At 36.8% G+C, this 25,045-nt stretch overlaps 1 protein-coding gene across 3 annotated transcripts; it reads left to right on the forward strand.

Annotated features, from left to right (window-relative positions):
* The first annotated feature begins 1,793 nt into the window (after positions 1-1,793).
* LOC140168220 (very long chain fatty acid elongase 4-like) lies at positions 1,794-22,202 on the forward strand. Of its 3 annotated transcripts, none has more exons than XM_072191558.1 (8): positions 1,794-1,879; positions 10,140-10,240; positions 10,520-10,707; positions 11,462-11,545; positions 12,349-12,405; positions 13,000-13,114; positions 17,237-17,364; positions 21,375-22,202. In XM_072191558.1, exons 2-8 carry the CDS (start codon positions 10,174-10,176, stop codon positions 21,576-21,578), a joined length of 843 nt encoding a protein of 280 aa, XP_072047659.1. In that variant the 5' UTR covers positions 1,794-1,879; positions 10,140-10,173; the 3' UTR covers positions 21,579-22,202. The 3 variants fall into 3 exon arrangements, with proteins under 3 accessions (XP_072047659.1, XP_072047661.1, XP_072047660.1); XM_072191560.1 differs by lacking the exon at positions 17,237-17,364 and adding an exon at positions 20,261-20,388; XM_072191559.1 differs by lacking the exon at positions 1,794-1,879 and adding an exon at positions 1,883-1,904.
* The last annotated feature ends 2,843 nt before the right edge of the window (positions 22,203-25,045 follow it).

The following is a 25,045-nucleotide window of genomic DNA, read 5'->3' on the forward strand; positions in this document are numbered from 1 at the left end:
TTAATATAACGGTTCTGAAAAGTGTAATTTTGGGTGCTTTGTTATGCAGCCCATACATGTTGTGCACCAGCCCCGTTCCATAAACCGCGACGCCTCTCGAATAGCGAGCGGCGCCGGACGCCTCTCGAATAGCGAGCGGAGCGAGCACCGAGCGTAGTACCAACAATTAATAAGGAAATATCTGGAAAAGAGAGACCTGGGAGATACCCCACAAAATATATTATCATAATCAAGCCATTTATCTCAAGTGTGTTATCGGCATCTTCATCCCCTCCTCTAATATTATTCAGGTATCATTTTGATCAAACCATAAAAGGTAATCCAATAATAGGCCTATCACCAATTCTGAGATTTTCTCTCTCCTCCTTATTGTGAAGGGATCAAAATGTATAATCCCAAAATTATGTTAATTGGGATTATGAAACTAACGTTGGTGGCCGCAATTAGGCCCTGGGATCTTTACCCTATCGTGATTGGTCGAAAGTGATCAGGAGATGGCCTGACACACCCTGGTCTGAAAAATCAGGGGAGATCCCAGTGTCTTTGATTTGTGACCACCATCGGGAGAGGACTTGTCTTCAACCTTACTCTCCACCAACTAATCTAGACCAGACTTATCATTTCGTTTGCCATCAAGAACTTATATTATTCAGCCATTTTCATCAGCCTAAATAAATATATATTTAACCAAAAGTTATTGGTTTCCTGCTTATGTGTTTTCATCGGTGCTCCTCCAAAAGAACCTGCCCATTACTCGCTCACCATCTTCATTCAGCGGTAACATTTTCTTCGGGGGTCCCAAATATGTTGGTGACCGGAGGAATTTTTTTGTGCCCCCCCCCCCCCCCTATCGCGGGCAAAATTTTTTTACGACCCCCCTATTTTGGTTTCAAAATTTTTTATGACCCCCCCTTCCAACTACACATGCACAGACTCAAGACAAATTATTCATTGCCGGAACTAAGGTGCGAATCACACCAAAACTCAAGTCAAAGAGTGAAGAAAGTGCGTGGAGCGCGTTAAATTTTTTATTGTAAGTGTAAAGAAGGGGCGCGGAGCGTGTACAAATTCCCCAATCGATTTAATATTTTAGAAAATCTCTGGGGGGGAGGGGGTACTTTTTAAAATGGGAGACGGGATGTGCGGCCGCATCATACTCCCATTTTACACCCAATGACCCCCATTTTTCACCACGGGCACGGCCCTGCCCGTCTCACCCAATCAATGACCTCCTTCATTTTTTTGTTTTTCTGTCACCAAAAAAACCCTTATCAAGAATTTTAAACAATATTGATGACTTGTTGAAACTTTTGTATCAATGGAAAGATTTCCCCATGCATTCTCACGGTGTAGGCCTACCTACCCATTTTTCGGGCCATCTCACCGAAAGACCCCATTTTGGTGTCTAGGCTCTAAGCAGGTGGTGGCGATGGCGGATGCGATATCGCCATTTTTTACGTCGCCATTGGATTAACACATATACATGAGTTTACACTATATCCTATGGCAAAAGGGGGGAGGAGCGGCTGAAAATAATTTTAGGTCCGAAATTGGGGCCCTGAAAAAATATGTGATTTTTTTTCTTTTTGCATCAGGCCTCCCTGTTACAAGTGTTTGTGGATGGTCCCTTACTTCCCTCTGGAATCAAGCCTTGAAAAATCCGTTTGACAGTGGGAACCTGAGTAAACAAACAAACAAACAAACAAACAAAACATGGTATGTTTTTTTCAAAGACATTTCTTGTTTAGTTTAAATTAGTTGGGTGATTTTTATGTGAATTAATCCGCCCAATACTCATTTTGGGTGTTTATCGACTATCGAATCATCAATCACTTTCCTCTCCATTGACGGCGCGAAGGACCGGTGAAATTCCAAATTGGTAAGCATCTTAAACCGAATTAAAGGTATTTTCTTGCAAAATTTGAGCAAAAATGCATTTGTAGAGGTGTTGATGTAATCCTTGACCATATGATCTGCGCAGTTAATGACCTCACAAATGTGTAGACACTGAAAATTATGCATGTTTGCGTGCCGTGCTTGTGCCAAATTCAGTACGGACGCTAGCTCTGTCAGCTATTGCCTGGCATTGTAAATGTACACAGCCAGGCACACACTCACAGTACGGGGTGTACTCTCTGGAGTCTCTCTGCATGTGTGAGGGTCGGACTGGGTGCATGGGTGTGACGTGTGTACAGGTTACAGTTTACAAATTTTGAATATTTAGAGACTTCATATTCTCAAGTTGAAGAACGACACATGCAGCTGCACACTGCGATCTATTAGTACACCGTAATTAATTATTTATAAGTATTAAATTTCATCGAAAACTCAGTTTCTAAAATAATAGAATTTTATTGGAGCGCATTCATCATGTAGGTATGCTAGGTGAATTCAAATTTGCCATCAAACTGCATCATTTTATATATCAAATTAAAGCCCTTGAGTAAACAAAGCCAAAAATGAAAACCTTTTTTTCATAGCACTTTCCGTAGCAAAGTTACATCTTGTCAAAGATTGACTTTCATCAAACAATGTCAAAAAGATTCAGCTAGCAAAATTCCCCAAAACGGCATTTCGGGGGTGTTTCAAAATGATGTTGCTACCTTAGGCCTACTTTTTTCACCATACAAGTTGTGCTCAACTACCCTGGATTGTATATACCGCAGTGTTCTCGTCCGGATTATTCGTCTTGAACTTGTATTTTCCATCATCCTGCTCTCGGATTTTCGCGGGGTTGGAATACTTGGCAGCCATCTTGGACTACCTTGTTTTTGTTGACACGGAGCCTTGACGACCTTGCACTAAAGGACCACTGATACGATTGCTTCTTGCACATGCTGCATCCATCTGAAGCTTCTAGTTTTAACGGTCTTAGGACCTCTTCTTTACACAGTGTGACCCAGATGCTTGAAAATCTCCAATGGCAGTCGTTAAATGAACGCCGAGCACATTTCAAAGTCACCATGTTATACCGGATTGTTCACGGCTTAGTCGCCATTCCAAGTGGTCCACCCTACTTCATTCCAGCCACTAACACAACCAGAGGCCACCACCTGCAATTTAGACAACAACACTGCAGGATCCAGTCCTACCAGTTCTCTTTCTTCCCGAAAGCGTCATTTGCCTGTGGAACACACTACCAGCTTCAGTCGTATCTGCCCCGTCTTTGGAGACTTTCCGAAGCCGGCTGAGTCCACTGTCGCTTCGTTAGACTGGATGAGGACTTTTTTACTCGCACAACAGCACCACTTCATCTGCACTCAGCGAATCCGTGTTTCCGCTCGCACCCTTTGCACTGCACACAGTACGACTATACTCGGGAGTGAAAACTTCTAAGAGGACTGTACTTATTGGAAGATAGATAGATAGTGAACTTTAAAAGCACCTCCTTTTGCATCTCATAGCAAAGTTTTCAGAGGAAAAACATTGCTCAAGAAACACTAGACTTCTCCGTAGTCCACTTGCCATTGTGCATATTCAGAATTACCTTTGCATTTTTAAAAACTCCGATTGTGTGCACAATTGATAGATTTTCCTGATCTATTCAGTCACCGTACGCCCTCTGTTAGCTTGATACCCAAGTGGACTACTGACATTCGATTGCGGTTAAAATGCTTTACACAGGCCCCTATGGCAAGAATGTCGGATTTTTGGCCTACTAAGAATAGCATGATGTAATGCATTTCATATAAATTAACCAATTGTGATGCAGCATTTGTGTAGGCGGGCCTTACCATTTTCCCGATAGTAATCAATTTCATTTGCATTATTGTGACCTCATTTTATGCTGTTCCCGTGGTGTTTGGCTCTCTTGCGGTAAAACTTCAAAGTTTGTTTATATGTGATGAACCAGTGGAAGAAATACGTTCATGCACGTGTCATGTGTGGTACAATGTACGTGTGTGGATAAATCCTGATCGGGTAAATAACTTCAAAAGTGTGTCTCTACCGCTATAAAATATACCTAAATTAATTTATAAACATAATTATTTAGCTCCGCTGTTTAGAGACGGACCATGACATGGCCAATATCACCCGAGACTTCTTCAGGGAATTCTGCTGATGAGGCCGGGTGCGATACAAAACAAACTGCGATTCATCATGCATTCTCACTAGGATGTGAAAATTGTAAACTGGCTCAGGAAGAAGTCCTTCCTGAATTTGTTGATGACCCATTCTTTAGGTCAGAAAATTTTGCCAAAAATACCTAGTTTCCTGGATTTTAATGACATTTTTTCACTTCACCTGAAATTATTGGGGGGCGAGGGTGAAGAGTATTCTAGCCCCCCCGGTTCCTAAGCTACCAACTAGATATAATATGGGAAATATATTTTCTACCAAAGCAGCACCGTTTGCTAGGACTTTTTGTCGGGTGGGAAATCCCAGACTAGAAGAAGCACACAATTTGAGTTTACCTTGGGAAGCAAAATATGAACGCATTTATATCGATAGTTCTAGCCAGGGACAATATTGTCTTCCAAGGAAAGAAATTATTCGCGACACATGGAGAACGATTGTGCGGATTATTAAATTATTGTGGTAATCATTTTTTAAAGATAAATATTTCATAATAACGGGAAAATTAGTTCATGCCTCTCTTAATCCGTCTATATTTGTAGCTATTTTAGAATTTCGGACATGAGGCTCTTTCCGTCTTTTCGGCATGCCATTAAATATCAAAAGCACCTGAAGTAACTAGTGCTAATTAAGGGGCGCATTTTCTTCCAAATTAACAAAACATCCGCGTCAATAAAATTGCGACCCCTATTTCGGCAACAAAATTTTATGCCCCCCCACCAATACACCTTAGCCCTTAAACAAACTAAAATTGTATTGAAATCAGTCTTTTGAATTAAAAATAAACAAACTATCTCACCAAATATTTTATGACCCCCCTATTTTTCTTGCCAAAAATCTATACCCCCCTCTTCCGAAAAAAAATGCCAGCCCCCTAAAATAACAGAAAAGTCAACATTGTATTGTGATGTGATCTTGCCGGCCTATTTTAATAAACAATGTCCTGTCTCATGCCAATATTTTGCACTCAGTTGTGGGCCAAGATAGATGCTATATGCAAATTAGGGGTATTTTCTCCTGCTGATCGATTTTGGCAAATAAATTGCTGCACTTTCCCGCGGGGATGACAAATAGTTGGCGTTGTATAATTTGACTTTTCCATACAGGTATTTCTTATTTATTTGGGTTATTATTCGATATTTATCACAGTAAATACAAAATATAATCTTGATCGATTTGTACCACCGCTGATTTTTCTTTAAATAAATTGTATTATCTTTTGCCAAATGCAAGAACCCTGTACAATTATGGACCGAGACGGAAACTATTCGCTGTTTCTGATTGGTCAAGGGGTGGAGCCAATTTTATTCTCATCGTAGCGTCACTGACTTAACCGCAATCGTTTGTCCATAGTCGTATTTTTCGTGAGTAACGTGGGCAATTCTCCAAAATAAAACAGACTGCTAGAAAATCACTGGTAGGCATGAAGGAGCCCTCTTTCAAAAAAAATATTAAAAAAACAAAAGTAAGGCAGGACACAAATGATCACTTAGAATGCCTACATCTTGGGCAACTAGATTTGTTTATAGACTATTTATTACATTATAATATCGAGATTGATAACATAGGCCTATTTCTAAATTTCTCAAAATTCGACTATGGCATAGTCTAAAGAAACACTAGCAGCTAGCTACGAATTTGTTCACCCCACGGATGCCCTCGCATTCGCAAAGCAAGCTTTGCCGTTTGAGAATATTTCAAACAAGAAAAACACCCCTTTTATTAGCAATTTCGCGAATTCTTTGCCCTTCAACAAATGACACGATAACCCCTATTTCATGTTCATGATTTTCGCTAACGCGAACAATATAGTGAATATTTTTATATACCCTTTTAAGGTAGGGACTGAGTCCCGAATTCGAGTCCCGCCGGTGGCAGTACCGGGCAGGAATTCCATGCCCGGATATTTGAAATTCAAAAAAAAAATTTTTTTTTATTTTTTTTTTAAGTTTTTTTTTTTTTCGGTTTTGTAGTCCTGGACCTAGACCTAAATGCTAGGATCATTCATGGTTGACCTAAAAAAAAAAAAAATCAAGATATTTTGTATTTTAATAATGAAAATTGATACTTTGTATTCATGTCATACTCTATTAATGATATCAAAAGGAATTCAAATTCAATGCATTATGAAATCATTAATAGAGTATGACATGAATACAAAGTATCAATTTTCATATTAAAAATACAAAACATCTTGAAATTTTTTTTTTTTTTTTTTTAGGTCAACCATGAATGATCTTAGCATTTAGGTCTTTTTTTTTTTTTTAATTTTTAATTTCAGGTACCGGTACCGCCTGAAAATAAACGGGTACCGGGCACAAAATTACCCGAAAATCCCAACCCTAACCTTTTCTGGCAGAAACAAGGAAAAGGTTGGCTCACAGCCGACAGGCCCCATGGCTAAATCTATGAACTTCAATCACTTGTTGGCCGGGTACGGTGCACACCGGATGCGCCCAATGGAAAATTGTGAAACTGCGATATTTTCAGATTAAAACCACAAGATATAATTTATATTAGGCCAAGTAAAATAAATAATGTGTATATATATCTTCCCCACCCTCACCGATTTTTGGAGATTTTCAAATATTTTTGTTATTTTTCCTATTTGATTCCTTGCGTGGTTTCTAAAATTGTTGTGATAAAATGACATGTTCAGAAGGGCTTGGTTATCATTTATAAACACATTCCAAACACTTTTTCAAGCTGGGGGTATACGGTACTAGGGCTTTGGGGAAATAACAAAAATATTAGGGAGCTTCTCCGATTTTATGATGTGTTGACAAACACTTCATGCAATTGTGATTTTACACAGAAATGAATGGTGAAAAATAACACAATAACAAATAATAAGGACCTCCCTCAGCGATTTTTGAAAAAGTCTGGACGATACACATGTTATTTTTTTTACTTGGCCTTAGGGGTGTGATTTTCGGGTAATTTTGTGCCCGGGTACCCAGCGCATTTTTCGGGCGGGTAACTGAAATTGAACACCCGGTTCCCGCATTCCTTGCAGCCACGGCACGGGTCGGGTATTCAACTATTCATGCTGGATTGCTTGGGTTTTTTCGGTTTTGTAGTGTCCCAGGACCTAGACTTAAATGCTAGGATCATTCATGGTTGACCTAAAAAAAAAATTGCATGATTGTTTGCGTTTTTAATAAAAGTGATAATTTGTATTCATGTCAGTAGGCCTACTCTAATAATGATTTCAAAATGCATTGAATTTGCATGCATTTTGAAATCATTAATAGAGTATGATATGAATTCATACAAATTTAATATCACTTTTCATATTAAAAACACAAACAATCATGCAATTTTTTTTTTTTTTTTACCATGAATGATCCTAGCATTTAGGTCTAGGTCCTGGGACACGACAAAACCAAAAAAAAAAACCAAAAAACTTTTCTTATTTTGGGAAATTTTGACGAGCAAACAAGCATGAATACCCGTGGAACCCAGGCGGGCTCAATTTAAGTCTTTGGCTCTGTGCATACGTAGAATTTTGCCTGTGTATGCAAAATATTGTGTTATTTAGCTCATTATGATGGGGAAAACCAGAGTTGTGCATGTAAATTTTGCTTTCTAGATCGACCCCTCCTAATCAGACCAGTTCATCATGTTCATGATGAGATATGGAGATGGTGATTTGAAATTGCATATGACAAGGTGTTCTGTTAGCCAGTAAATTTACTGTATTACTGCGCTTAGAAGGAGGTTAGTGTTAGTGTTTAGGGTTAGGGTTGTATTAAAAACCTGACCTCCTTCTAAGCACAGGAAAACAACAAATTCCCAAATCTGCCCCCAGGAGACACGATGCATGATATCGCTTCTACTGGGGATTTATTCTGTGCTTTATCATGTCTTCTGGAGGCAGATTTGAACTAATGACCTTTTGTGAAATCGCCCTATATTAGCGTGAGACTTTGCAAACAAATTAAAGGTAAAACTCCAGGATACTTGAAATGGCCAATTCATCATATATTTACCATTTTCTGTGTGTTGCAGTGCACTAAACTGTGAATCATATTGACGGTCACTCCTATTAATTAATATATGAACCCCTAAAACTATTATGCATGTACCGTACTTTTGCCAATTGAATGGCATTTTAGGTACTTTAGTGGTGTGCTCAACTGTGAACCCATTGACTATCACCCCTAATTGGGCAATGAGTACTTACAGGTATAAATCAGTGATTACTGAACCAGAACTGTACCTCAACACTATGGACCACAATAGCCTCATCCCAATAGCATAGTTCAATAACCTCAATTAAACAATCGAGAGTGCAAAATTTGACCTCATGTTGCAGAGTATGAGTTTTTGTACTCAAATTTTCAAAACTCATTCAATGAATGTACTTGTATTGGGGTTATAGAACTAAGCCCTGATAGATGAGCATGTTGTGGATCCTAGTGCAAAATGTCAATTTTTTGTATTTTTGGAACAATGTGAACAGGTTGGTTCCCATGATTTTACCAAATTTGTTCTTTGAAATTTTCACAGGTAAATACATGTTTTGATTTTATTTTGAAATTTATACCTGATAGGATTGCACATTATGTCTAGCATTCCACTGGGCTCTTTTGACTTAATATCATGTAGTATTATAGCAGTCCTTTGAATTAAAACATCCAATGAGCACAAATTTAAAAAACTAATTGTGATAATATAAACTCAACCAATAAAGTATCGAATCGAAACGATTATAGATGGTTAGATATATCGGGAACTGAAATATATAGCAAAAACTTCTTTAATGTATATAAAGCGCGGTTTTCTCCTCGCATTTTGATACCTCTTTGTTGCTCTACGATAGCATTTAGTCGAGTTATGGGCGCTTGAGTGGCTTCAAGTCGGATTTTGAAAGTTGCACTTAGTTCCTATTCAACAGCGTTCGAAATTTTGGTTGTCCGGTTGCCCGGGACAACTAAAAAAGTCGCTGGACAACCAAAAATACTGATTTGGTTGTCCGCCGGACAACCATAAATGTGTAGCCAAAACTCACCTTTGTATGTGTATCTTTTAGCTGGTAATATACGGACAACCAAAAACTTAGACGGACAACCAGAAATTGTAACCTGGTTGTCCGTGGGACAACCAATTATTTTTCCTTAATTCGAACACTGCTATTCAAGCCAAATGCTTTCGTCGTGTACACAAACACGCACAAAATCAAGACAAAGGACACTGATGTGCTCTGTTTACTTAACCATGAACTTTACTTGATTTTACTCCTTCGACTTCCAACTTCAATACTTGCTACCCTTTACTTATTTCTGACTTATCTCATGAACTCTTTCTGCTGACATCTCAAAGTTTCTCAATACTTGGTGTGCCCACCATCAATGTCTACCACTGCCTGGATTCGTCGTCGAACGCATTAGGCTTGAATAGGAGCTAAGTGCAACTTTCAAAATCCGACTTGAAGCCACTCAAGCGCCCATAACTCGACTAAATGCTATCGTAGAGCAACAAAAGAGGTATCAAAATGCGCAGGAGAAAACCGCGCTTTATATACATTAAATAAGTTTTTGCTATATATTTCAGTTCCCGATATATCTAACCATCTACAATCGTTTCGATACTTTATTGGTTGAGTTTACTTAAATGTGTAATGATGTGGACAATGCCTACAAAATATTTCAACAACAAAAAAGATGCATTCAAATTCAATGCATTTTGATATCATTAGTAGAGTATGACATGAATACAAAATATCAATTTTCATATTAAAAACATCTTGAAATTTTTTAAAAATTTTTTTTAGGTCAACCATGAATGATCCTAGCATCTAGGTCTAGGTACAGGGACACTCCAAAACCGGAAAAAAAAAATTAAAAAAAAAAAACAACTTTTTTTTTTTTTGAAATTCGAGTATAATCCCACCCCCCAATTGTGAAAAATGTTCACCTAAAAAACGGGTGGGACTATACTCGGACCAATACGGTAATATCTGTGGTTTGAATTAACTTGGTACTATTGGTAGCCATGAATTAGTCACTTTAAGTTTTTAATGTAGTTGTTGATTGTTTTTGATAATTTTTATTTTACAGATTAACGTGGAAGACCAGTTGGTTGTGAGTCAGAATGGAGACAGTCAACAGTGTTGTTACAAAAGTCCAAGACTTTGCCACATGGGCAGACAGTGTCAAAGGTGAGATGGAGCATGGATAACCAACCTCTTCAATATAAAGTCTACACGGAAGTACAAGGCTTTATCCATGTTCAAGGGCCAAAAGTATATATATGAGGTTTTTCCCGCCCAGTGATGACATATTTAGGGTGGGAAATACAGGGCAGGAAATACTGCATTCGGCATGTATTTAGCATTACTCTGTGAAATTTCTGTTAAATGAAAAATTTATATCCAGTGTGATGATGTGAATATTGTGTGTGTATTTTTAAATGTATTGATTTTCTTTTTTATACCTAGATCCAAGAACACAAGAATGGCCGCTTGTCGCCAGTCCTTTCCCACTTCTGGCATTGGTGGCGCTGTACCTATTTGTGGTGTGGTACGGACCCAAAGTTATGAGTGGTTACAGACCTCTGAACTTGAAATACCTCATGATTTTGTACAACGCAGGATTGGTGGCGCTCTCAGCCTATATGTGTGTGGAGGTGAGTCTGAATAAAAATTCCTTTAAAAAAGGAATGGGGCGCCGAATAGGAGTTGTGGTGTGATGTGCTGAAATAGCTTGAAATCATTTCTGTAACTGTTTGTATAACATTTACTTTGTTAAAACAATTGTAACATTAGCATAGTAAACAGAGAAAGATTGAATGAAATGCAAGGCATATATACATTTATTGCAGTGGGAGAGGTGTAAAATGGCACTGCATGGGAGGCAATAGGATTGGTTTCAAATGAAGGAATAAAGCTCAGGTTACCATCCCACATGGTAAGCCTATCCCACAACTCAGGTTACCATTTCGGTTACTATTGTTAGCTAGGCAATCATGTTTTATCATGTTGTGGGGGAGGGAGGTGTAATTCTATATAGATTGTTTTCCAAACAGAATTGGTCAATTGGTCAATGCATAATATTTGAAAATATTGATCTTTCAACATCAACATTTCCTTTTTTCAGTAAATATAACAAGATAAATTGAAAACAAAACTTCAGTTGATTCTTATTTTATGTTTGCGAATTATGCGAGAAGACTACTGGCCAGCGGAGCGGGCCAGAGGCTAATTCGACCCCTGATTTTCGGGACTTTTGATATGTTTTTGTGTGAGCTTTTGGGAGATGGATACATGTGAAATGAATTCTATTGCAATTAGTGGTGGGTGATTTCATATTTTGACTGGAATCTCTAATGATTTAACTTGTGCAGTTATAATTTGTTTCTTTTGTTTGTTTGTTTGTTTCAGTTCTTCATGGTATCCTTCATGAATCCTAAATTCAACGTATACTGTGAACCAGTCGATTATTCAGATGATCCTATGGCTGTCAGGGTAAGTTGAATAGTTCAGTCAAGTTATACAACGTCACTGGGCGGGAAAAACCTCATATGTGTACATCCATATCAAAAGGATGCACTTGTCGGCTGCTACATGTGTCTCTTTTAACATAATAGCTAGAAATAAATATCAGACTCTTTTATAAGTGGAGGTCACTTCAAATCATCTCCAAGTTACATTGTTTAGGAATATAGAGAACATTCCTAAACTATGTGACTTTGAGATGATTTGAAGTGACCTCCACTTATAAAAGAGTCTGATATTTATTCCTAGCTGTTATGTAAAAAGAGCCACAGTGTAGCAGCCGACAAGTGCATCCATTTGATATGGATGTACACATATGTACTTTTTGCCCTTGAACATGGATGAAGCAAACCATTCAATATAAAGTCTACACCTACAAAGCTTTATCCATTTTCAAGGGCCAAAAGTAAATATGAGGTGTTTCCTGCATGTACTTTTGGCCCATGTACTTTTGGCCCCTCTTCTATATAAAGTCTACACCTAAGGGTTTATCCATGTTCAAGGGCCAAAAGTACATATTAGGTTTTTCTCGCCCAGTGACGACAAGCTGATTCAAAAAGAAGTAAACTCATATTTGAGGGAATGTAACTACAGATCTATAAGGAAAATGCTGTAAATGAAAATATCATTGGAAAGAGAAAATTCTAACTGTCTAAATAAAAAAAGAATTGTTGTGATTGCTCACAGCAAACCCAAGTTATACTCATTTGAATAAATCCACCCATTTATTCAAAAAGCATCCTTTTTATATATTTTCAACATTTTTTCTACAGTTAGCAGCAGTTGCCTGGTGGTTCTACATTTCCAAGATCCTTGAGTTCTTAGATACTGTAAGTATAAATATTGAGTACTTGCCATTTTCTAACTTTAATAAAAATCAATGTATACCGTGTGCAAAAAGTTTGTTCCGCCCTTACGTCCAGTTTGTTCTAAGCATATCATCTGACGGAATGACATGCATCAACTTGGCAACATCGGCGCTGGTAGTAAATTCCAATATTCTTTGCTTTACCTTAGTTGTTTGGCTTAAAATTAAAAGTGTGGACATATCTGATAATAAAAGCTAACTTTTCACGGCAAAGAAATACTAATCTATTTTGTATGGAAAAGTTACAATATGTGACACGATCAAGGGAAATGAGTCGGATGTCGCTAATATTGATTTTGAGATATTGGCAAAAAAAGTGTTAAAATTCTTTTGTTTTATATTGTTTTCAGCAATTGATAAATTGACGTAACTTCACAAAGAAAAGTCATGGGGTTTTCAGTTTCTGAAAGCTCTAAATGTCCTCTTTAGAAACATATGTAAAAGGGTCAACATGTGACTCATCCCCCTTGATCATGTCACATATGGCTTTTTAAAATATAAAGAAGTACACTGCAGATTTGAAAACAAAACAGGATGTTTGACATTAATATTGCAGGTAATCTTTGTATTGAGGAAGAAGGATGAGCAGATTAGCTTCCTGCATGTATATCACCATACTACCATGCCATGTTTGTGGTGGATTGGTGTACACTGGATTCCTGGCGGAGCAAGTAAGTAATAGTAGGGATATATGAATCATTTTGATTGGTTGCAAAGAGGGCTGTGTTGTGTATTGAGCCAATCACATTTATTGGTAAGATATAGTCAGTAGGGATGAAGGAGATTAAGCTTGAAATGGCTAAGAGATGTAAAAGCTGTATTTTGATTGGTTACTGAGATGAATATATTATGAGATTAACCAATCAGGGGAGCTATAACCTCTTTTTAACCAATCAAAGTAGTTACCAAAGAATTCAGCTAGTAGTCCCCATGTGGTTCATTTGAAAGGTGCGGTAACCATATGAGACCTGCTCCCACGAAATGAACATCAAGTTGGGAGTTTCGAGACGTTCCAACTGTTGAGTAACTTGAGTTTGATGTTCTTTGTTTGAAGACACCTGTACTGGCAGTAGTATGCCCTTTGTGAATGGGGACAGAATTGAATACAGAGTACAGCATAATATGTCCCCATTCACAAAGTACATAGCACTGATAATTGTACAGTGTCTTCAAGCAAAGAACAGCAACGTAACAATTGGAAGGTCTCGAAACCACCAACTTGCGACTTAACACACATGCGCGTATTTCATGGGTGCAGGGCACATATGGCTCTGGTTTTTTTAACATGTATCAAAAGTGTGAACTGAGAGGGTAAAAATGAAATTGACAGAAGACACTTAAAATATGTCATTTCTCAAAGCAGATGACTTGAATTTTATGAAAATACAAAACTTGGAGCTTAATTCTGTTCATTTGGTCTGTAAATTTTGTAGACCCTTTGGCCAAATGAGATTTTTTCATAAAAAAGCAACTTGTTGCAAAAGCTAGATATTGCTTACTGTAATGGACATTAGTTACCAAATTAGTTGTCATAGGAAAATAATGAGTCCAAGTTACTATTGACCAAATATGGCCATTCTGCGATCACTTTTAGGTAACTTTTCAGGCATATGAAACTGAAAAATGGGCAAAATAGCAGGTTTGGTGGTCAAAAATATGCTCTAAATGTAATTAATTTCATCCACATATATTGCTAATCCATATGTGAACAAGGTAATGATAACCAAGTACTGACATATCAAAATAAGTTTGATAATGCCTTTATAGTAAAAATGTAACTCTAGATACTCGTGGGTATCGGATGTTACATTATTTTGTTAACATGCATTATTTGCAGGTATCTGGCCCTATTTCTAAGCACATATTAGTTCAAAAATGTAAATGATAATCACTGTCAGATGATTAAACCTATCACTTGAAAATCTAATCATCATTAAATGATATTTTCATCTTACTGAAGAAATTTTTAAATTTAGATGTATATACATGTACTGATATGGCATTTATTCTTATACATTGTTACCCACATCCTTATTGTAAATGTGCACTGGACATCATAATAAAACAAATTAATTAGCTCCCTGAAGCATTAAGTTGATAATACAAAGGGCTACACCTTTCTTACAATCATAATCAGGCTTTCTTTTACGTCTTCCCAACTTAAGAGTGTTTCGGATGTTACATTACGTTAACATGCAATTGCAATCTAATTGAACTTATTGAGGGAAACATTTGGGACATTTCATTATTTTAGCATAATATCAATCACTTTGAATCAGAAAACCTGTTGAAATTATTCAAATGATTCAAAATATGTACAAATATGTGTATAATTAAAGGCAGTGATTCGGATGTTACATGATGTTAACATTTTTACAAAGTTTGATGGTTGGAAGTTGAATTTTAAAAATGAGATCATTGCATATACAACAGGTATGTTAGCATGATGGACACTCAGAAATATTTTAATGCAAGGCACAATCATTTATCATTTGCACACATATAAAATATGCAAAAACTGATCGTATTAAAACAGCTCATAAGTCTGTGTTAACAAATAATTCCCATGAAACTTGTTCTGTTGTAAGAGTATTTTTCTTAGTGGTTAATTTGTTTCCATTGATAATTTATTGTTTTATCGGACATAATGAAGCTGTATGAAGCATAGTAAGTATTTCTCCTGCTTCGGTTCTGGTATATGTGCATAGTGATTCCAATATAGGCCTAACACATGTACATACTTATATATTTATGTTAAAATGATCACTTTTTTATGAAAATGCAGCTTTTTTCAATTTTGAAATAAATGATTATGACAAAATTGCTACTTAATTATTTTCAATAAGTTTTAGATATCATCTAATGCTAAAATATTATAAAGTTTATTGAAATTACAACTTCATTTTGGACTTGTTAACAAAAATGGGTAACATCCGAAACACATTTTAAATCAAAGTATTTTGCTAGTGTAATGGAGAAATAGTCAGTGTAAGTTGCTTTTCAAATTTAAAATAAATTTCTTAGGACATGTGTATATGTCAGCAATGAAATTAATTTGAAAGGAGTGAACCAAATTAATTATGTTGCTTTTTATCTTATGTGTTATGCATAGAGACAATATATATTGTAGAGCTAACAACTTGTAATTTTTTCCACTAGCAAGGTTTACAAAGGTGAAATGGAGTCAGGAATATTAGGAAAATGAGGATGTACACCATATTTACTAGAAATTCACATTCATTTAAGTGTATATTCTAAAATCTTCTTACAATGCCCTGTTATTGGCCTCACTTTCCGTTAACATTTTGCCTTGTAACATCCGAAACAAACTTGACATGTTAACGGTTTGCACACTCAAAGAACAAACCTGGGTATGGTAAAAAAATATTTCTACTATGGCCTTCCCATGATTTCCAATCCATTTGGCCTTTTTATTTCCCCTCTAATTAAATTTCTTCAACAAAATGTCACTCTTTCTGTCTCGGATGTTACATTTGATTCGGATGTTACCATTGTTAACGGAAATGTTGTGTGGCCAACATTTTACATAAAGTCAAGAGGAAGTGAAATCATTTTTCATTTAGATACTTGTTGTCATGTCTACTTCAACTTAATAATAAAAATTCAAAGCTAGTATTGTTCTTCACATAATTATAAGACAATATGTATTCTTTCGGATGTTACAAAACTGTTAACGGAAAATGAGACCCATTTAAGTAATGCTTCACCATAATTTGAAAACATTCAACCGATACAAAATTTGCACTTGCAATTATTTATATTGCCCTGAGGCAAACATTTAAAGTATTTGTGTATGTTTTACATGATAAAACAATCACTTAGACCATGTTAAAAATAACGCAAGATTGTTAACGGAAAATGTAACGTCCGAAACAGAATTTTCAAGTGCTCAAAATTTTTTCATGTTAGAAATTATTTAGGTAAATCTTGGATTTCTTGGATCTTGTACTAACATGTGTTCATAAAATATTGAACAGAATAGTCAGAGCTGATCTGGTTTTATTTTGTAAACAAAACAAATTTGTCACTTTTGTTAGGTTGACAAATTTCCGTTAACAATTGGACATTTGGTCTTATCACAAGTAAAGAAAGAAAACTGGGACAAATTTTGTTAAGCTATGGGAGATTGGCCTAGGTCTACACTACATAAAAATATAAAAAATTATCCAGAAATAGGTCATGTGTTTCTGCTGGGGTCTCCTAAAGTGTCATTTAGCCTTTTGATACATGTTAAAAAAACCAGAGCCATATGCAAACTCTGTGTAAGAGATATTAATGCTTTTTAGCAGTGTTATGAACAGACACAGAATTTTTGTCCCTTGGAGGATAAGCCCAAATTTCCCATATACGTAGCAATATTTCTTATGTATTTCTTTATTTGAGGAGCAAAATTTCCCTCAAAATGTCTAAATTTTCCTCCAAACACCAAAATTTCCTTGGAACATTTTGTCCAGGTATGGTTATAAGGCCTGCAGGGATAGAAATCCTTTTATTTTTTTTCATTTAATACCTCAATTTACAAGAGATCTTAATTTTTTATGACTAGACATGTAAAAAAACAACAAAACAAAACGACAAAAATACAACTCAGTAGAATTTACACTAATTAGATTTGAAATATATAAAGTGTAAATTACGGTAGATTTAATTTTCCTTTGGGGAAAAAATAAGGACCAAATCATGTGTACTTTCAAAATGATATGATAATATTCAAATATTTAGTTCTTGGAATCTAATACAAGAGAATTTTTACTTCGCAATATGTATAACAGGCTACTTTGGCGGGATGATCAACAGTTTTGTACACGTGATAATGTATGGCTACTATGCGCTAACGGCGTTAGGGCCCGCTGTCCGACCATACCTATGGTGGAAGCGGTACTTGACTAGTATACAGTTGGTAAGATGTTAAACTATGGCTCCCTCCCGGTAGTGGTCTAATTTCTTCATGTAATGCTGGTTTCATACTTTCTGCCGCTTGCTACTGAGCGGTGTGACGCTTCATCATGCCGCTTGCACTTGTCTGCAAGCGGAGCGGCACACCACTGGGCGGCAGTGGCATGACTCTGAAAGCCACTCAGCACCGCTTCAAAATTGTATTTTGTTCTCATACGTCAGAGTGGCACTGCTCCGAGTTGATTTGAATTCAACTCCCAGCGGTGCTACCGCTGCGGCGCTACCGCTGCGGCATAGCGGTGGAGTGATCGATATATTGGCTTGCCGCTGGTCACCGCTAGCGTTTCTGGTGCGACTGCGCAGTGAAATAAAATCATCTTCAGAGCGGCAAGCGGCAGGAATGTATGAAACCAGCATAAGCCTACACCAAATTAGCCTATTGGCAAGACGTCATTGAGGGCTAAGTTTGTGAAGGCTTACTATGAAGGTAATACCCAGAGGTTGCCTAAATGGGCTACTCCATTTGAAATCTACACCCCTGTGCGGGAGATTAAGGTTATGTCTTCCACAGGGGTGTATGGATTTCGACTGGAATAGCCCAATATTCACCTGTCACTCATCTATATAATTTTGCTACCCATCAGCATATGATTTCATTTTGGTTTCTATTCTATTCATAACAATTTCATTTAACCATTTATATATATATATATATATATTCATTGCACTCTGGATTCCACTATTCATTATTCATGGTAAATATGTATACTGCACCAAAAAGGTATCCAAACACTTAAGACAAAAGCCCTATATGCTGAACTGTGGAACAAGATAACGTACAAGTATGAACAACATCATGGTCTTATTTTGAAGCTTAAACTTGCTGGTATAAACTGTGTAAATGGCATCAATTTATTTTGTTATATGTTTGAGATACTGCAATTCGCCAGCCAAGTGTTACGTGTAATCGATTATCACCATGTCAACTGGATCACGCTTTTGAGTTCTGCACCACGATCGAAATGATCACAACACAAAGTCTATGGCATGTACTAGAAATGTCAAATGGTGTGTGATCCAGTTGTCAAGGAGTTATGTAACCACTTTGCTGGCAAATTATATCTGGAATATCAAGGGTGGGGTGGCGGCAGTGGAGGTGGCAGCAGTGGTATGTGTCTATGGGAGTGACAAAGAAATAGACCTGTATCATTATAACTTAAATGCACAGAACTTTGGACAAAATAACCCACAAGTATGAACATGGTCTTATTTTGAAGCTTAAACTTACTGGTATTAACTGTGTAAATGGCATCAATTTATTTTGTTATATGTTTGTGATACTGAGCAATTATATCACGGGTGGTGGAGGTGGCGGCATTGGAGGTGGCGGCAGTGGTATGTGTCTAATGAAGTGACATAGAAATGCACTCATTTCATTATAACTTCACAAGACAATGAGATACCAGGTTAATTTTTTCTTGTTTTGAAGCCTAAGTTGTAAGGTGTAAAGTACACAAAATTCTCCATATATCGACTTCCGTAGGGCTTATGCGCTTAACTTTTTTAACAAATGGCCTTGTGGGCCAGTTTTATAACTTTCAGCTGGCCCGCCAGAATTTCAGCTAGCCCATAATATGAATGGCCAATCACACCAGTCAAATCTGATTAATATTCATCCTACAATGTACACTAGGCCAGTATCATGCTGAGGATACCATGATACCGCTCCTAGAATTCAATTGAACAAACAATATATAAGGGGAGGGACAAATATCCAGCATGAATTAATTAAAAATGTGTAAAATATGCAAATTGGCTCATTATAATAAAACGGCCCTTGCTTAAATCAATTTATCAGACATTTAAAAGCTGATTTAAAGAGAAAGAATTTAAGTGCATAATAGAGAATCCTGTGAAACTTAGACATGTATTGCCTACAGGGTTGTCACCAGGACCAAAAAAGACTGGTTAAAATATTGAAAGTGTAGCGTAGCGAGCGAAGTTCTCGCGCCTCGCCTTAGTGAACGCTAGGGATCGGGGAATAGGCTTTGAGGGTACCACCCCCCTAAAAAATTTTCTTGCTCTTTTATGATGAAATATCATCATCCACTTCCTTTGTTTTTATATATTTTTTTTCTTTGTGAGTGCCGTCGACCCGTCCAGCGCCGTCCCGGCGTAGTGACAACCCTGATTGCCAAAGTACTTAGCACTTTCTGACAGCACCTCACATGGGCCAGACAATACAATGTACAACAGGTCCGCTGAGTTTTTAGGTGGCAATGGCCGCCAACCCATGCCAAATGCGATCCCTGGACTACCAGTACTTAGATGAAGATGTTGCTTTTGTTTTAGTGTTGAATACTTTTAGGCGCAGTATATATATGTATCAGTTTGGGGATTTTATGACTTTGATGACTCTGTAATAACATCATAATAATACATGTTAAGCATGCTAATTATAAAGGCTGCATCATACTTTTATTTGTCTAATTTTATATATCATGGTGGAATTCATAAGGTATGATTGTAGCAAAACAATAGCAATGCCTATATTGCTGGATTCAATCCTGTCTTAGAATTATGACCAAAAGAAATCCGGCAATGTGCCGTCCTTCATGCATGGCAACACAAAGTAAGCTCATTGTCAAGACTACATTGACGGATTCAACAACTTTATTCTTATAGCTGTATAATCCATGTCTTAATACGACACTTACATGAAAGTAAAAGGTAGTCAATGCTGACAGGTAGCAGAATTCAACAGCCGAGATGTGTGGCTAGGTGACCAATTGTTTGCAGTGCTACCTTTCTGATGTGTCAAATCTTATTTCATATATTTCCGTGTGTTCCACCCCCCCCCTATCCATTCCGTCCACCCATCCCATTGATTTATTTTACAGGCTTCTTTGGGGCCATGGTCAATTCCTTCATTCATGCCGTGATGTATACTTACTACGCATTATCCGGCTTTGGGCCGTCTGTGCGTCAATACCTCTGGTGGAAGAAATATCTCACCAGTCTGCAGTTGGTAAGTTTGCATGCCTGTTAGTGATGAAACGAAAAAAAGGTTGGACGTTTTGCAATCTTTAAGAGAATCTGCATGCTGTGGGAGATGTTCTTGTTTTGGAAACAATATCAGGCATAAGAATTTTCAGGTTTTTGCCTGAATTCAGGCAGTTTTGTTGTCCAAATTTACACATTTTGATTTTTTTTCAGCCTGTTTTGGGCCTTTTAAAGTCGAATTCATGCGCTTTTTCAGGCAGCTTTCAAAAAAGCCATCTCATGCCTGAAATATTTTTGTCTTTCATAATTTTGTACATTATAATTCATAAAATCCCATCATTATTGTTCATCAAAATCATTGTCGCCCGTCAGGTCTGTAATGTACTCAATGTTAACGCTTTCACATTGTGTTCTGCTTCTGTGTTTAAATAGTTTGTGAATCATAAGTATTGTAAAATTAGGCTGAAGGAAACTAACTTTATCATCATATTTTTGGCCGCATCAGATTAACTTATAGGTACGTACTTGTTCAGAGGATTTTGGGCTGTGTTTCATTTGAAAGGCCCAATGCAAGAGCCAGGAATTTGGTTGTACACTGTTACATCTCTGACTATACAAGCTGCATCAAAATGATTGGTACCCATTAGGTTTCATTGATAATGGATGAGTCTGATACATCAAAATTCAACATAGGATCCAAAAAATTTGCAGATTAACTGTATAACAGTCATAAACTATTCATTCTGAACGTTTCAAAAGTATCCAATGTTGCATTTGGAAGAAACATGCTTTTCATTAAACATCAAAGTTAATGGGTACCAATCATTTTGATACAGCCTGTATATACGATTACAAATGTAACTTTTAATACTTTTTACTGATATTTATAACTACCATACTATTAACGTAGCATTTCCAGTAGCATCTTAACCTCTCTCATAACCAACACATTAATTTTTCACTTTATTAATCCTTAAATCCTCTAATATGAAACATGTCTTTATTCAATAGGTCCAGTTTGTAGTGGCTATGTCGCAATGCGTACTGGTCCTCTGCTTAGATTGCGGATTCCCACGTCCATTCGTGTGGGCCCTCATGGCCTACGCATTCTCTCATCTCCTCCTCTTCGGTAACTTCTTCCACAAGACATACATCGTCAACGGCGTGGACAAGAAGAGCCAGCAGAGAGGTCGGGTGGAAGAGACGCATACGTAGCACGGCAAACGGACGCTACAACTTGAGAGAAAGGAAGAGAACACCGAAGGTGTAGAAGTGGTATCTGTATGAGTGTATAGGATGGTTGAGTGAAGTCAAATTATGATGGAACTGGTATTAACTGAATCGGCATTAGCTTAACATGGTTTAACTATGAATCAGGGGTAGAGTTGCCTCAAACTCACAAAAAATATTGTACCATATTTTGTGTGAATTCAAACTTGATTCTCATAAATTTTGGACGCTACAGATATTCTGCATGCTAGAAATATTTTCTGCAAAATAGCAATTGTTCATCATGTAAATTATAACCCTCATGATAACAACATGAGTTTAACTACTTAATGTCATCATGTTAAACTATGTTAATCACATGACTTTAAACATGGTCAACACTTGAGTCTAATCCTGTTTAACCATGAAATAAAACCTGTTTAAGTCATGTTCAGTTACGAGGTTCACAACAAGTGGCTAGGTGCTTCATCCATCCTAGTGAATAGTGTGTTTTTATTAGAGGCTTTCAAATTTTGATAGTGTGTATAAATGTATTATTAGTATAGTAATGGGCTGATCCATTTGATCCATACAACCCCTATGGAAGACATGACCTTTTAAATCTCCCACACAGGGGTGTAGATTTTAAATCGAATCACCCATTCGGGTAACTCCCATTTGAAATTCACACTCCCTGTGTGGAAGATTAAGGTCATGTCTCCAATAGAGGGTGTATGGATTTCAACTGGAATAGCCCATTGCCCAAAGTACCGACAGATGGAGTGCAAACTAAAGTTTGTTCAGTTTATATAAGGTGGAAAAAATACGACTCATAACACCGTGTATTGATATAGGATGGCATGAATGCCACGCTTAGTTGTGTGTTATGTAACTGGCGCACGCTTATGTTAATTTATGTGAGCGTTAGTTGGGACTTAATTGATGCGCGCAGTAACAAAAAGCCGAATAATTTCCGCCTTATATGTTTCTAACAAACTTTAGTTTACCTCTGGAGTCTGGATGGTTTTGATTATAAAAGTGCATGGTAGTTTGTATTGTGAGTGCAATGCATTGTGTCAGCAATAATGCTGAGCATTTATGGCTTCGAAATTCAAATTTTCAAGGCACTCATTTCAAAGGGTATGAAGGCCACTATGTACTGAAGAATGCTTTGATATTGAGGGCGCCCAAGTCTAATCGGCAACAGAGGCCATGGCCTCAGTGAATTTTGAGGTCTGAAGCAATAAATGCTGCAGGTACACTTTTTTGGTCTCTATATGTGACAAGCCAATATGGCAGATTTACCATAGCATTAGGCACAGGATCTCTTTGATAATGTCAGACAAGGAGCTAAAATGCTGCACAATTACTGGTTTGGTACTTAACAAATGCTGCACAACTACCGGTTTTGTATGTACTTAACTATGAAGGCCATTTATGGTATTCCAATGTTTGTTTTATCAGGAAAGTTATGCCATACGTGTACTAGAAATATGTGATCAGATTAGTGGGTTTTATTCTGTTATAATTATGATAATCTTAAAACAACAATCTTAAAAGTTGATGTATATGTCAAAAAGGGTTTTAGCGTGAGAGAAACAAATAGAATTTAGACAGTGTCCAGGAAAGCGAAATCTCGCAATGGGCTGTTCCATGTCCAGTTGAAATCCATTGTACATGCACCCCTATGGAAATCATGTTTTGATTCTTTCACACAGTGGGTGTGAATTTCAAATGTGGTTTACCTGAATGGGTGACTCCACTTGAAACCTACACCCACAGTGTGGGATATTAAGAACATGTCTTCTACAGGGAGTGTATGGATTTCAAATTGAATAGCCCCAATGCATTGCCAGATTTGAGCAGGTAAAATCAAAATCAAATTGCACTGAAGATTAGCAAAGTGTGTGGAGTTAGTAGCTAAGTTGTGAAATTATTCAAATTCAAGGTGTGTTAAAAATTATTTGCACCAAAATTTAGTGAAGTGTACAATATGCATGGAGTTAATAGCAAAGTTTTAAAAGCATTCAGATTCAATGTGTGTTAAAACTTCATGGAGACTGTGATGTGAGATTTGCATGTCCTAATAATCAAAGTTGCTATGAATAGAAGTGACTTTTCCTTGAAATGTTGTCAAAAGAATAGAGATAACCTGGATGTATTTTAATGAGGTTTGTCCTTAAGGGTCACTGCGGGGTCATTTTGAAATGCTGGTTTCAACCTTAAACCAAGCGCCAAGATTTTGGGCGTGTATATAGATGTGAAAAACAAAAAATATCAATGATTCAGTTGATATCATGTGCTGCATTCCAAATTTTCTCAGTATTTTTATACAATTTTTTATGTTTCTTATTTTGGTACTATCAGTATTTATGTTGCAGCTGAACTTTTTTCACAAGTGTTTCTAGAAGGAAATTGCGACTACTAACCCAAAGATATTTAATAGATATGTGATTGATCTCATTTATGCCAAATTAAGTTTTGCTAGTAATATTTTTTTATTGAGCTTTTTGGATATTTTTGAAGAAAAAAATTGTGAATTGGGAGAATCATACTATATGCTTGTGCAATGAAAATCTCACCCAATTTTGGACTTTTTATACTTTTTTAAGGCACGTCACTTGAATGTCGCTATATTAATTTATCTTTGATTATATTCTGAGTGGGATTTTGGATCTAAATTGGATATCAAGCAAACCAATTATCTTTCTTTTAATCTATCAACACAGGGTTGACACTACTGCATATATCTAGCTATTATATGTATGTCAATTTAATGTCAACCATATGACATTAATTGATAATGCTTAACTTATTTACTAACTTTCACATTTTAACAGGGTAATAGTGGGCACTTAACAGTGTAGGGTGTTTGTAAAACACCATAATTTTAATTTTAACTGGGTTATATAGAGGGCACTTAGAGTGTAGGGTGTTTGTAAAATACCATTTTTGTATTATGTAGTGTAAGTATTTATTTGAAAAGCAAAACATTCATGAACTTTTTATTTAGTTGTAGAGTCAATGAAAGCAAAGTACACTTTAACTTGATATGTGGCTGGGATTTGAAGATGTGAATTGTATTGTTCTAGATTTCCAAATCAGCAATTGAATTCTCTGTAATTTCTGAGTTTGCTTTGCTTTGGACCAGGGGTGGATTTTGCTACCATTTACAATGCATCATAAGTCTTCCTTCCTTCCTTGCTATATTCATGCTATATTTACTTCGCAGATCAAGTATTATCGCAAGCGCTTAACATGCGCAATTTACTATGAACTATACATAATCCTGTAATCTTGGATTGAGTGGAGACAGAAGATATCAGAACCGGGGATGATCCCCCTTCTCCTTTCGTATAGCTCTGACACAAGTGTTGACTCCTGTACACAGGACCACCAGCTTTACACAACTGCCCAAACCACAAGATGCTGTTCATACACTACCTGCATATGCTAGGCAGTGTATGGGAATG

This window comes from Amphiura filiformis, chromosome 13 (assembly GCF_039555335.1).
Source record: "Amphiura filiformis chromosome 13, Afil_fr2py, whole genome shotgun sequence".
NCBI lineage: Eukaryota > Metazoa > Echinodermata > Ophiuroidea > Amphilepidida > Amphiuridae > Amphiura > Amphiura filiformis.